This window comes from Sphaerodactylus townsendi, linkage group LG01 (genome assembly GCF_021028975.2).
Source record: "Sphaerodactylus townsendi isolate TG3544 linkage group LG01, MPM_Stown_v2.3, whole genome shotgun sequence".
Taxonomy (NCBI): Eukaryota; Metazoa; Chordata; class Lepidosauria; order Squamata; family Sphaerodactylidae; genus Sphaerodactylus; species Sphaerodactylus townsendi.
Genome location: NC_059425.1, coordinates 139,883,910 through 139,899,200, shown reverse-complemented (window position 1 = coordinate 139,899,200; position 15,291 = coordinate 139,883,910). Strand labels below are relative to the sequence as shown.

Genomic DNA, 15,291 nt, shown 5'->3' with positions numbered 1-15,291 from the left:
GTAGCTTTTTGCTGCCTGCTGCCAAACTACCCACCCTCCTTAGAACATAATGGGATTAGCTAGTTGCCATTTAGAGTCAAGCAGAATTTTTTGGCTTCTTCCCTCATAGACTATTGTGTGGAACCTTTTTTTAACCTGCTATGTGATGTTCAAGTTGGTGGTAGCTTAACTAGTTCAAGTTGGTGGTAGCCTGTTTAGGCTATAACTAATTTGGCAGGCATAGGACAGGCTGCTCATTAATATGCAGGGATGAGGAGCAGCAAGCCCCTTGAGCCATTGGGCATGATGGAGGATGTGTTCTGAATAGACAGTCACTTGCTTTATGGTGGGATGGGACTTGTGAAGATGTAGCTTTGGTGCTTTGGTGCTGAACATCTTTCCAAACCTGATGTGGTTTTACAGCACGTCAGGAAAGGGGGGTGGGCTGGACACCTCTCCGCACAGTATGTATGACAATGGCAAACAAGGCCAGCACTAGCCATAGGCTGAGTTTGGAGCCAAGATGGATTTCCCAGAAATAGCAGCCATGGGCAGGCTCCCTGGCACAGTCCACTCTCAATTAAATATTAGTATTATTAGTATATTAGTATATTAGTATATTTAATTGATGGTGTAGATCGGCTAATTTCAATAAACTGGTTAAACCCATGACCTGGTCTCATGTGTTTATTGAGGTACAGGGCCAACACCTGCATCCACAATCAGGATTCAACTGATGTTGCACATTTTATGTAGCACCAGCAAGATACTGGTGTTTTAATTATGTTTTATGTTGTACACCGCCCAGAGCCCCTCGGGGATTGGGCGGTATAAAAATCCAAATAATAAATAAATAATAAAATAAATAATAAATACTTTATTTGGCTCCTTATCTTGCATTGCTGGCTGTTACAAAATTATAAGCAATGTTGAATATTGTTTATGATTGTATAGTTGTCACAGTTTTTCATACTGTGGGCTCAAGTAGTGTTTTTAATTTGTAGTTTAGAGTACCCACCTATTTTTGATATATCTTCTTGTACATTTGTATTTTGCTTTTGCATTCTTTATGTCTGTCTTGTTTTCTCTGTTGTGCTATAGGTTTGTTTTACATTCCCTAAGGGATTCACTGTGTTTGTTGTAAATCAAAATAAAATACACACCCCATTTTACTTTGTTAATTTTCCTGTTCCAATCCTCCATTACAATAATTGGATTTCTGAACTCATCTTAGTGGCATTTGATTGTAAGAAAGTGTCAATTTACACAGGCATTTCTGATAGCGTTGACCATAATCTGTGTCCACATAACAAAAGGACTGACAAAAATTTAAGAAAAATAGTGCAAATTTGAAACCATTTCTCATCACTAAATTAAAAACCACAGAAGTTGTCTTGCATGATGTTAACAAAGCAACACACTTCCTGTAGTTATCAGGCAGTGTCTTTTTGCAAATAAATCTCTCTCCTTTTATACTTCAAGATCTGCTAATAAGACTGTTCATGTAACATAATTTCTGGACACAAGATCAACAACTACCAGGAACAGTTGAGTTATCCCATGGATACATTGTCCCACCAGATGTTTGCATGGCTTTATCATGTTTCTCCCTTGGTAAGCAGCAAATATTGTTGTTCTGCCAGATCTTTTAACTGAGAGTATCGTTTTCAGTTTAAGGCCAGCTGCTGCTTTGACTTATTACATTTTTATTGGGTTTAAAGATTGTATTCTAAATGCCTTAAGCATTTTGTGTTGTAAACTGAATTAGAAACAACAGCTACGTTCAGCAAATAAGTTAAATAAAAACAAAGACATTTGAATGCTACAGCAGATTTTGTATTATATGCTACGGTAGTATCATCCGAGTAAAATTCATATTTGCCTATTTTGTCAACCATTATTTCTTTGCCTCAAACTAATTCACATCTGCCACCATTAACACAAACAAATCAAGGGTGAACAGAAAAGTGCTAACAAATGAGAATCAAATAGATGCTGAGAACTTAAATGCCTCTTCTTCAGCAATTAGGGTTGATTTCTGTAGTCTGGAGATCCACAGTCATTCTGAGGGATTTCGAGTTTGGCAATCCTATTTAGCAATTCCCAAAAATTAAGGTGTTCCAATAAATCATAAATTACTGTGAGTGGGTAAAAATGAGATTGCTGATCTAAGATGCTGAACTCCAAAAGTTTTGCACTACTGGGGCCATACTCTGAAATTCATCAAGAAGTACTAGGGTTCTGTACTGTATTGGCAAGAATTTCTCTGGAACAGCTTTGCTCACTTCTCAGGATTACATACAAATGAAGCATTGCTATGGAGCACGGGGCAGACAAATAATATGAGCACCTGAACACACTAAGCATGCTTAACTAGTAGTGAAAAATGCAACTGGCATTTGGAGAGTTTGTTGGAAAGAAGAGAAACCCTGATACAGCATGTAAGCTTTCGAGTTCACCTTCAGGCTGATTGTTACCCCCCCCCCCCCGCCCCTAAAAAAAAGTGTGTTAGAAGAGTTTTTGGACAGGAAAATTCCTCAAGGCATGATGGTGAGTCAAGCCTATGTTAGATCTTAGATAAAGAGCTGCTTCAAATGGTGCTGATTTCCCAGTTCTTTGGGCAAGAGGCAATAAATCAAATTGGCATAAACAAAGTCCAGCCCATTTTTCTATTATCTCTCTTGCAGAGATGACTTCTAGTAGCACAACCCTTCTGCAGCCTCAGAACATAAGAACAAGCCAGCTGGATCAGACCAAAGTCCATCTAGTCCAGCTCTCTGCTACTCGCAGTGGCCCACCAGGTGCCTTTGGGAGCTCACATGTCGGGATGTGAAAGCAATGGCCTTCTGCGGCTGTTGCTCCCCGGACACCTGGTCTGTTAAGGCATTTGTAAATCTCAGATCAAAGAGGATCAAGATTGGTAGCCATAGAATCGACTTCTCCTCCATATAAATCTGTCCAAGCCCCTTTTAAAGGCTTTTCATCCCAGGTTAGTGGCCATCACTCACCCTCCTGTGGCAGCATATTCCAAACACCAATCACACGTTGCGTGAAGAAGTGTTTCCTTTTATTAGTCCTAATTCTTCCCCCCAGCATTTTCAATGAATGTCCCCTGGTTCTAGTATTGTGAGAAAGAGAGAAAAATGTCTCTCTGTCAACATTTTCTACCCCATGCATAATTTTGTAGACTTCAATCATATCCCCCCTCACGCCGCCTCTCTCTCCAAACTAAAGGGAGTCCCAAACGCTGCAGCCCTCTCCTCCTCATAGGGAAGGTGTCTCCAGTCCCTCAATCATCCTTGTTGCCCTTCTCATGCAATCTCTTTTCTATCTCCTCAATATCCTTTTTTGAGATGCGGCGCATCAGAACTGGACACAGTACTCCAAGTCGCGGTCGCACCACTGCTTTATATAAGGGCATGACAATCTTTTGCAGTTTTATTATCAATTCCTTTTCTAATGATCCCCAGCATAGAGTTTGCACTTTTTTCACAGCTGCCATGCATTGAGTTGACATTCCCATGGAACTATCAACTAAGACGCCTAAATCTCCCTTTCCTGGTCTGTGACTGATAGCACTGACCCCTGTAGCGTCGTATGTGAAATTTGGATTTTTTGCCCCTATGTTGCATCACTGCTACATTTTGCTACATTGAACTGCATTTGCCATTTCTGGAGCCCACCTCATCTAATTTATCAAAGGTCCGGCTTGGAGCTCCTTCAAGCAATCCTTTGTGGTTCTCACCACCTCTACACATAATTTGGTATCATCCTGCAAACTTGGCCACCACGCTACCCAACTCCCCTACTTCCAGGTCATCATTTATGGAATAGGTTAAAGAGCACTGGTCCCAAAACGGATCCTTAGGGGACACCACTCCCGACATCTCTCCATTGTGAGAACTTCCCATTTACACTCCACTCTTTTTGTTTCCTTAAGTTTCTCAATCCAGTTTCTTTTAATCCATAGGGAGGGACTTCCCCTCTTATTCCTTCATTGCTGAGTTTTTCTCAACAGTCTCTGGTGAGGAACTTTGTCAAAAGCTCTTTTGGAAATCCAAGTAGACAATGTCCATCCTTGGTTCATTCCCCATGTCCACATGCCTGTTTACCACCCTCTCAAAGAACTCCTGAAGTAAGTTTGTAAGACAGGATTTGCTTTATCTCACTGCAAAAGCCATGCTGACTCCTTTCTCAGGCAGGTCTTCTGCTTTTCTACATGTTTTATAATTTTTATCTCTCTTTAATGATAGGATTCTACTAATTTACCAGGAACAGATGTCAAAACTGACTGAAGCCTGTAATTTCCCTCGGTTCCCCTAGAGTCCTTTCTTAAAGATTGGTGCATGACGATTGGCCACCCTCTCCTCCAGTCTTCGTGTGGGATGGAGCCTGATTTCGAGGGATAAGTTGCATATTAAAGGTGTTGAGAAGATCAGTAATTTCATGCTTGAGCTCTTTAAGAACTCTTGGAGTGAAATGCCAATCTGGGCCAGGGGATTTGGTGTAACATTTAGATTTATCAATGGCTGCCAGAAGGGCTTCTTTCCTTGTCTGCACCACTATCTTCGCTAGTTCCTCGGATTCGGGCCTCCCTAAGAAGCTTGGATTTCAGGTGTGCAGGAATGTTCCTCACCTCCCTCCTTGGGTGAAGACAGATGCAAAAGAATTCATCTCTAGCTTCTCTCTGCAATCCTCCCTGCCATCTTTTAGCACACCTCTTTGTTCCTTTGTCATCTAACGGGCCTACCAGCTTCCCCTTTGCTGGCTTCCCTGCTTTTTGATGTACTTTGAAGAACTGTTTCGACATTTGCTGGTCTTGATGTTCACCAGCCATGCATTCCATCCATAATCCTTTTTTAAGCCTCCTCTCTTTACCCAGCTAACTTGCTTCTCTTTTGCCAACACATTTGTTGTTCCCTCTCGTATTCTTCCTACTCAGCCAAACTGGACTTCCATTTTCTAAAAAGACATTTTCTTTTTTTCTGATAATTTCCTCAACCTCTCTTGATTTAAAAAACCATGGTGGCTTTCTTTTGGACTGGGTGCTGTCTTTTTCTAACCTGTGGAACACATTCCAGCTGAGTTTTTTATTACTGTGGTGTTTTTAAATAACCTCCAAGCATCCTGGACAGTTTTGAGCTCTCTCTCTTTGGATTTTCCCTTTCAGCTTCCCTCAAGCACTATCCCCTTCATCTCTTTGAGAAATTTCCCTTTCTTGAAGGCTTTGAATGTAACTACATTGAAGTAGTTGCCACTCTGTTCGCATGCTGAGGATACTGAATCTGGGACAGCATTGTGGTCGCTGTTCCCTATCGGCTCAACAACACTGACTTCCTGCACCAGGTCCTGGGTCCCACATAGAATTAGGATCTAGGATCGCACCTCGCCTCCCCTGGTTGGTTCCACCAACCATCTGCTCCTAAGCCACTGAAGTCATTTAAAGCATATCCAGGGAATGCTCTCTCCTTACTTCATGACCTTGAACAATGCATTTTATCCAGTTTTATATGGGGATAGTTACAAAATCACCCATTACCACTCACATTTTGTTGTTTCTTGTTGTTGGCCTCTCTAATTTCTTTTTCCATCTCAGAATCCTCTTGTGCACTTTGGTCTGGGGGACGATAATATATTCCTAATATTAAACTGTCCTTCACACCTGGTATTGATATCCACAGTGATTCTGTAGGGGAACCAGCTCCCCTTGCATTGTCTATTTTATGTGATACTATGCTCTCTTTGATGTAAAGGGCAACTCCACCCCCAATGCGCCCTGTCCTATCCTTCCTATAGAGCCTGTAGCCTGGTATAACAGCATCCCAGTATTGGTTGATGTTTTGGGGAGGAGGAGAGGCAGATCCGTTTCTGCCAGCATGATTGGGGTTGCTGCACTCGCTGGGTATTCTAGTCTCCCTCCCTTAGACTTGTATCCTAGAAAATATGACTGGTAACTCAGTTTTGCAAATGGTTTTGTACCCGTACCACACTAGCTCTCTTCATTAGTTCTCTATCAAACATTCATACAAGCAAAATTGTATCCATGATATAGCTGTGTTCAGCAGCTCTTGCCTGAACCCACAGCGCCTTTGCTGATTCAGATCAAATGTGGTACAGTTTACACAAGAAAAGTTGCACTCACTATTATGTGCCATGGGGATGGAGAATACCATGGATTGCTTTTGATTCTCTTTTCTTTTCTTAGTGAAGCCACACTAGTCCTTCTGTTGTTTTTACCACTGTAACTTTCTAAAGGCTTCTTTATTGTATGGATGTTGTCATTTCTGACAAAACTTTGTGCAAATAATGATCAACATATTATTTCATAGATTCTTAGGATATCCATTGAGTATTGTTAGTTGATCACAATCTAACAATGCTATCTGTGGATATTAAAAATAAGAGCAAATGTTTCCTTGGTTTTACTATATCAGTGTTTCCACTAGAGGGCTCTCATTTTTAAGAATACGTTTTATTTTACATCGCCAACTGAGTTTTGAGTCTGCAGTTTTTCTAAGCAGACAAATGTGAACATGACAGAAAACTGTAAACCTGTCTAAGAGCTACTGCTTCTGCTGTGTCTTATACCAATCATATATCTAGCATTTTGGGTGTGCATGTATGTAAAAATGCTAACTTGTCTCTTTAACTTATATATGACAGGACCCGATATCTTCCTTCTCATGGGGAAGGTGAAGGAATTGAAATAACCAGGACTATTCCTGTTTGTGTAACGTTTTTAAAGCTAGTGTCAGAAGCTAGTATTTGCACTATCTAATTCTAATGGAAAAACCTATCTAGGTTCAATCATGGAATAAATACAGTGAAGAATTAAAATATGGGATTAAGATAAATATGCTTTTGTATTGTATTGTTACACTACCATTGAACTGTTATACTACTGTTCTTGTCCCTAGATTCCTCCTGATGTGATACATAATTGAGAGCCAATGGAAACAATCCTAAGTATGCCAGCTCAGAAGAATGTTCCATTCTATTCAGTGGGGATTGCTTCCAAGAATTTTTTCTTAGTATTACAACCAATGTGGTCTACTGGCATACCATTAGGAGATCTTTATTTTTTCCCCCTTTGAGGGGATTTTTATGCAATCTGGGGATGACCAAAGTCCATAAAATATCTCCTTTTCTGAATCTGATCCCAGTGTGTGGATTTAATGATCGACACACTGAGGTCCAGGTTTAGAATTATAAGTAGAAGAGGTTCCACATAGATAAGACCAGGATAGCAAGCATCTGGCTTGCCATATATGACATAGGACTTGTGTAAATGGATGGAATATGAAGGCAGGCTCCCCTTCACATCTCTAAGCATACACCACGGGAGTGAGACTGTACCTTCACTTCTGCTTTCTACCACCTGTGGCATGCTGGAGCAAAATACAAACTAGTTCTGAGACCATATAGGACAGCTTTGGCAAAGCCAAAAAAAGCACACTATAAGTTCAAGGATGGTGGTAGTGAGTAGTGGGGTGGCAATGGGTAAGAGCAGAAGAGAGTTGAAGTTGTAGGAAAGTGGAATTGCAAGGCAGTGTGGATATCCAGTTATACATTCAAACTTAGTAAATACCAGTGGCCAGCTTGCAGGAAGAAAACATACATATTGTCGAAGGCTTTCATGGCTGGAATCACTGGGCTGTTGTGGCTTTTCCAGGCTGTATGGCTGTGTTCCAGGAGAAAATGCTACTGGAACATGGCCATACAGCCCAGAAACCCACAACACCCCAAAACATACATACTTATAGATGTACAACCGGAAAAAGGAAATATCTCCTATTAGAGATGTGCCTGATAGTTCAAGTTTCTTGAATGGGCTATTGAGTACCCACCAAGGTACATAAATGTAGGCACAATTCGTTCTCACCTTCTTGTTTGTTTTTTGCATGCCAACCTTTCTGAAGCATGCAAATCTCACAGCTTAATTGACATTTTCCCTCCAGATAGGGTAAGGACCTTTTAAGACCTAACCTGTACATCTCTTATTCATTTCAAAACTCTGAGCTACAGAAAGTTAAACAGAAGGGGCTTTCAGCACTGTTGTCAAGACAACCTTTTTAGTCATAGTGTTGGTAATACAGCAGAGTCATGACAGTGTCATGTCAACATGCTCTAGCAGTTTCTTTCAGCTGAACATGAGGCATGAGTACCTCTGATCCGTGAAAGAATGACACATTTGCAGTTGAGCAGATTGTGTTCCCTTTCTTGCCCTGCCATAAAAAGATAGTGTGAGGGACTCTAATTCAGAATGCCATTGACCACATAGATGCACACACAATGTCAGCTGAGTTAGTTCCCATTACCTAACAGTCATGCATTCTTTGATGTTTATCAATGTTACTCTTTCAATTTGTATGCAGAATTACTGTGTTGCCTTAATCTGGCTGCCACTCTCTTTGCCCTTCCTCCTTGTTGCTGTTTTTATTCCTGAGGGGCTGGCAGTACTCCAGTCTTAAAAACAGAAATTCACTCTCTATTCTATTCAGGCAGATAATCTCTATTAATATGAGCTTATTTCACAGCAGGGAGAGAGATATCCCATTATGTGATGTTCCTGAAGGGTGACTTGCAAAAGGAAGAAGAAATGCCTGGCGAACTAATTATTTCTCTGCTTTGTAGGAGAGGTGGTCAAATGAACAGATGCTTCTTGGTACTGCATGTATTCTAGGAATTGTGTAAAATTCTCAAGATCCGCCTATTTAGAAAGATATCAGCCTGAAGAACAGTACTACTCTGGACAGTGAGATTTAGGCTATATTGGCACTGGGAAACAAGCGGAGTTTCCTCCACATGCCACGTTCTGGGTAGAGTTGGTCATTAGTATTTTACTTTCAGAGTTGATCATAGGAAGTAAGTTCATTAGTTGCAATGGTGCATATAATGTTTCAGCAGCTGGTGGAAAGGATACGTTCTACTTTTTCAGGAGTAGATTCACTGGGGGGAAGTCGTTCCTGAGGATCTACTCCCAATGAAAAACTACAGGAAATGAGGTTTGGTCAATAGACTGGAGTAATCCCAGACATTATATCTACTCAGGAGTAAACACCACAGCCTACTTTCTTATTGGCATGGGTGGACTGATTATTCACGAACTGCACAAAATCCATAAGAAATATCACTGACTTCATTAAAAACGAAGGCACTTCTGAATTATGATCAATTGTCTTTTCCAATATAAAAAGTATATTTTTCAGTTAGTTATAAGGGTTTGTTTCTTCCTGCTTTTTTGCTTCATAATTAACATTTCCTACTTGAGTGTAAATTAAATCAAAACCAAATGCCTTATTAGCCTGGAATAATAAATGCAAGTTGGCATTGCTGCTTTTCCTGGCAACCTATCATTTCCCCCAGTTTGCTGACTGTCGCCAGCAGAATCTGAAATTTGAACACCCGCGCACCTTTTACAGTTTCAACAAGCTGCATGTGCTTAAGTTTCCATATCTAACTATAAAGGAGTGGCCATGTCCTTGACTGGGAGATATCTCTAGGGTATTTCCACTGGGTATGTGTGTCAAGCATAAGGCCCAGGGACTGCATCCAGCCCTCCAAGGGGACTCACACGGTCCCTAAGGCAATACATATCCAGTAGCTGCCAGCACCTTAGCTGTCCGGGCTGCTGCTACCATACTGATCACTTCCTGAAGATGAGCTTGCTGTTGTTTCATGCTGAGAAAACATTTTCACTCAGGAGCAGTTTCTAAGGATGAGAGAATAGCTTTTTGCTTTCTGAGCCTAACCTAGTGACTGGCATAGTGGCAGAACTGGGAAGGATGAGGACTGCCCCCCATCGCCAAAGCCTCTCATGAGAGCTAAAAATGAACTCAAAAGTTCAGTGAAGCAATTCTCACCCAGCTCTCTCTCTCTTACTCTGCTTCTCACTTCTGAATGCTTCCTTTTGGCCTTTTCCCACCCAACTTATCTGTACTATTAGCATTAGCCACTTTCTCCAGCTGCTGTAGCTGAAGTCTGGACCTGTCTACTTTTGTAAATTTGGGTATGATGGGAGAAGTGACTGAGATTTTGGAAATGGAAAAAACTAGAGAGATGGCTGTGAAAATATCTGTTCTTCAAAAGGGTTCACTTGCCCATGGATATTCTGAGGGAAAAGTTAGCCTCACTTCCTAGTGTATGTGGTCACAGAATTGAGCTTTGAAAGATTAAATAATACAGACATTGGACAAGTATTTCTGTTAATATATGGCTGTACTAGGTAAAATTCAATGTCAAACTAGTAATTATATTATTTGGTATTGATATCTTCATTAAATATTAATTTTGGTGCAGAGTGATAAGCTGCAGTACTGCAGTCAAAAGTCTGCTCATGACCTGAGTTCTATCTCAATAGAAGTCGGTTTCAAGTAGCTGACTCAAGGTTGGCTCAGCCTTCCATCCTTTTAAGGTTAGCCAAATGAGCACCCAGCTTGCTGGGTATAAAGTGTAGACTACCAGGGAAGGCAATGGCAAACCACCCTAAAAACATAATCTGCCTAATAAATGTTGTGATGTGATGTCAGTAATGACCTACCTGGTTGCCAGCAACCTCTGAGGATTCTCTCTTGGAATATTGCTGGCTGAAACAGCAAAATAACGAACCAGGACTTTTTACAATATATTTCGACCTACCTGGTACTTGACAGGGGACTATCTTTACCTTTAATTAGTATTAATAAAATGAATACCTTTTTGTGGCTTGATCATTTGTGCCCAGAGAGTTTATATTTATAGCCTTCAGTTCTCATAACCAATATCTTCAATACCTCTGGCATATACTTTCTGCAGCACCAATCCAGAGACAACTGAAATAACCTCTCTACAGGAAAAGCCCTTGTGGTCTCCACTCCTTCCTCCCACCTTCAGTCCCATATTACATCACCTGGCTCAATATCAAGTGAATAACTGTCAATTTCAAGATTAAGGCGCTGAGCTGCAGCATCACAAAAGTCTTCCAGTACGCAGTGGATGGCCTCTGTGATGTTGTACGGCACGGACTTGGCAAACTTCATTTTGCTGTTGACAATCACGCTTCCATTGCGGAAGTTCAATATTTCCAGCTGCTTAAATCCAGTAAGGTTGGACTGAAGGTAGGGAAGCAGCTGCAAAGAAGAAAAGAGGGGAGGGGGAGGAGAAACAGTTCAACTTCACGTCCTCAGTTGATGTCCACATTAATTCCACTTAAATTCACTTTTAATTTTCAGGACCATAAATCAACCAGCTTGCTTCTCTATTAGCAGGCCTAACACCTGCTCCCAGGTTAAGTTTCTTGGTTAGTCCTCAGCACTTTCTATGCTTAGCTCTTTCTCTACAATCTATTAAGATAGATGGAGTGCAGTTTTTCCTGCTAATTAAATTCACGCACAGTTATCCAGTTAAAATAAATCAATGGGACTTAAGCTAAACCTCAATGTAGAGTGCAGCTAAAGAGTGCCATCTCATCACATGGCTGATGGCTCTCGCAGTGCAAGTTGGCCTAGCTGGTGTTGATAGTGGGAGGGGTAACAAAAGACCCCCATGTAGACCTGTCCTGGCCTATTGAGGATATATCTGAACCTCAGTTCTACAGCAATTATTTACTGTCCCCATTCGGTGTAATGTAATTTATTTTCAGAAGTTCTTGTCAGGTTGTATTATGGCACAATTTAACTGGCATGCTGTTGCACAGAACAATGGCACCACTATATCCAGCGAGAAATCTGTGCATATTATCTTGCTCTTTCGAGAACTAGTGATACTTTCCTCTAGGATTCCTTGTGAATCCAGTACAGCAATTTAGTGCTCAGCTGAATTGCTGTAGGTATCATCAGTGATACCTTATTCTTCAAAGAGTGCAGAAATTATAATCATACTACATCCGTTGTATAAATTCAATTCAACGGACTCCAGTGATTTCTTCCTTGATGGTAGACACTGTACCTTTCTTATGGGTTCCAGTTAGCAGCAGCAGCACCACCACAACCGCCGCCGCTGTGGAATAAAAAAAGTAGAAAATCTTTTCCTCCTCCACCCCACCCGCCACTCCAGCAGAACTCAGCAATACTTATAGCGAAGGAATGAATGTGCAAGACAGAGACAGGGGGTATCAGAAGAGAGCAAACATGACTTCCATTCCAGCTTCCACTGCTTACTCTCTCACAGAGTTCTCTGGAAGTAAGTCTGGTGTTCAAAAGGGCTGATTTTTTATAGCCACCCGAACTTTGTTGATATTGTCATAGGCAGAGCAGACCATCCCGTAGGCACCCTCCCTGATATAGGAGAGGTTGATGTAGCAAGGCCCAATGTCGAAGACCTGCCCTCGCACCATTTCCAGACCCCCGCGCGGGGTTGGCACAGCTGCCCATCACTGCCCCTGCTCATTTCTATAATAATGGACTTTATGTTCGACAGAAAAGGATGGGGTTTTTTGTACTGCAGGTTGAGCATGGACAACAGACATGCACCAAACAGGCATTTTTTTTAAAAAAAAATCAGCTACAGAAAATTTTCCAAAGTTTGGCAGATCTGAGCAATTAGGGAGCATTTGTGTACCTGCCCTCAGGTCTGAGACTGAGAGGGAAGAAGAAGAATTTGAATTTATGCCCCCCTTCTTCTTCTGTAAGGAGACTCAAAGGGGCTTACAAACTCTTCCTCTCCCCACTACAGACACCTTGCAAGATAAGAGGGGCTGAGAGAGTTTTGAACAAACTGACTAGTCCAATGTTTTGTCGAAGGCTTTCACGGCCGGATTCAACTGGTTGTGGTGGTTTTTCCAGGCTGTGTGGCCGTGGTCTGGTGGGCCTTGTTCCTAACGTTTCGCCTGCATCTGTGGCTGGAATCTCTGAAGATGCCAGTCACACATCCAGGTGAAATGTTAGGAACAAGATCCACCAGACTACGGCCACACAGCCCGGAAAAACCACCACAACCAGTGACTAGTCCAAGGTCAGCCAGCATAAATGTAGAAATGAGGAAGGCAATCTGGTTCACCAGATAAGACTCCACTGATCATGTGGAGGAGAAGGGGATCAAACCTGGTTCTCAACATTAGAGTCCACCTGCTCTTAACCACTACATCCTGCTGGCTCTCTATAAGTTATAGGCTGATATAAATATCTCCTTAAACATCTGCCCATGAATACTGATGTATATATAGTCACCTACCAGTTGCAAGAACTGCTGTTCAAGTGCTTTGTATTCTGCTGAACTTCGATTGAAGAGGTCATCAGAAAAATGCATGTTGGTTACCCTCAAGCTAAAGAACACCACCAGCTCCTTGCTTTTGGGTGCAGTTGTCATGGAACTTGTAGTTAGAAACTTCTGTGAAGGAGTTGGAGTCGTCTCAGCTGGGGGAGTTGCTGGCAATACATAATAGCCGCTGCCATCCTCCATTTCCCCAGTTGTTCCTGGGCTCATCATGTCAATAATATCCGAGTCTGTGGCAATACCTTGCACTCCCCAATCAAATCCAGTTGGGATAGCTGTTGCTTCCCATGAAGAGGTTGTTGCTTCAAAAGATTCATCAATAACAATTGAGGGGCCACCAGCAGTTACATCTGGCAATAATACAATCTGGTCTGTGGGCACCAAAATATCTTCTTCAGGAAGAGAGGTAGGAAAACTGAGAGATTCTATGAAATTTGGCATCGTGCTCAATGTGGCTGAAATGTCATCGCCTGAAGATTCCAGTTCCACTGTAATCTTTATGTCTAAAAAAGAAACAAAGTTAACAATGACCAATAATATACACATGTACACATAACAAGATTTGTTCACATATTTGGAAAAGTTTGGATTCTTCCCTCAACTTTCCAAATAAAGAGGGATATTTGATCAGACCACTGATTTGCTAAGCACCAAACTGCCTGTTTTGAGGGGCATCAATCACAAAGATATTCCCCCCACACTGCAAACCCTGGGTGTAGAGAACCAATAAATAAGAGTCTGCATAAAATATACAGATTGAAACTGGTAGGGGATGTTAATGACTGCTAATAAAAAAACTAGGCAGAAGGTTTGCTATCGTGAAATGCAGAGGCAGAACCACTTTAGCACAATTTGCTAATAATTTGGATTTAAATAACTTTGTCTAGTTCTTAGCCATTATGATAGCTACTATCTGGTTATACTAACAGTAATATTAACTCTGCATGATTACTTTGGCAATCTGAGTATTATCTTAGACCACTGGCCTCCTTGTGATTTTATCACTTTGTTTTGACTAAATGAGCAAAGAGATTAAGGTATTATGTGCAGAAAAATGAATCCCTAATCCTCATGAGTCTGAAATTCCCAAATCTGCAAATATATATAAAAAGAAAACTAAATAGAAGGGAATTAGGAAAATAGAGTAAAGGAAAGGGCTGGTGATGGTTATTACAAAAGTACCGGTAATCCTCTTCCTGAGTGACATTATTGAACCCTATAAGTTAGAATCACGTTTTTTGTTCAGAATGTTCATTTAATTACCATTACTCTGTAATAAGCAATCAAATATGATGAACAGCACTACTTTTTAGAGGTATGCAATTAGTGAAAATTGGATTACAGAGAGTTCTCTTTGAACCTATTACTGCAAAATTAAAACAGAATTTCTCCCTGTGCTTTCCATACAAACATCTAACTTTTTTTTAAATTGACCAATTCAATATCGGTTTTATAATTTTCCACTGTTCTGTCTTGAAATGTGCAAACTGCAAATCTGCAAACTTCATGGTGGGTAGTGTAGTCGGCCATACAAAGTGGGTAGCAGTGGGTAGTACTTTAGCTGGTAGTACAAATTAGATATCTGGACTGGATCCAATGTATTGCAAAGAACTCTGTAAACCACTGTGACTTTGAAAACGGTACCTGTCCATTACCTTCAGAAATAAGGCTGGGTGCAATGTGGGGGTTTGCAGTGAGAGGGGGAATAGGTAAAATTACTTCCCCTTCCACTCAGCTGACTTCATAGAAGGTTTGCTAAGTTTAATATATCATTGTGAGGTTTCTGTCTTATCAGTGTGAATGGGATTAGGTTGACGGGATTGGAACCAGGGCCTGGAACAAAGAGCAGGAATGTTTCTTAGCTACTATTGATGTTCCCTTAATGGAGAATAATTGCTGACTGATGGCTCTGTTGAAGCAGCCACCAGAGCTTGGTGAAGGTAACATGCTGGAGGAAAGGGAAGGGGCAGGAGTCACGCTTGAACAGAGGTCCTTGAGTCAGAAGGATAGAAAAGCAGACTGACACTACTATAAATTAGTGTTTGCACATTACATACTATAAGACTCTGTTTCTATGTCCTCTAAAGCAGTGGTGTCAAACTCGTGGCCCTCCAGATGTTA

General features: G+C 41.2%; 1 protein-coding gene across 7 annotated transcripts in view; it reads right to left on the bottom strand.

The window, feature by feature from the left end:
- The window catches only part of IMPG1 (interphotoreceptor matrix proteoglycan 1), a 141,540-nt gene that overhangs the window by 10,015 nt on the left and 116,234 nt on the right, over positions 1–15,291 (bottom strand). For 5 of the 7 annotated variants that reach the window (XM_048495621.1, XM_048495638.1, XM_048495647.1 and 2 more), the window contains exons 13-14: positions 13,129–13,673; positions 10,868–11,087 (exon numbers count right to left, since the gene is read on the bottom strand). In XM_048495621.1, coding sequence (XP_048351578.1) covers positions 10,868–11,087; positions 13,129–13,673 — 765 coding nt within the window. Of the gene's footprint in view, positions 1–10,469; positions 10,520–10,613; positions 11,088–13,128; positions 13,674–15,291 lie in introns of those variants that run through there. The other 2 variants (XM_048495665.1, XM_048495674.1) reach the window with 2 other exon arrangements.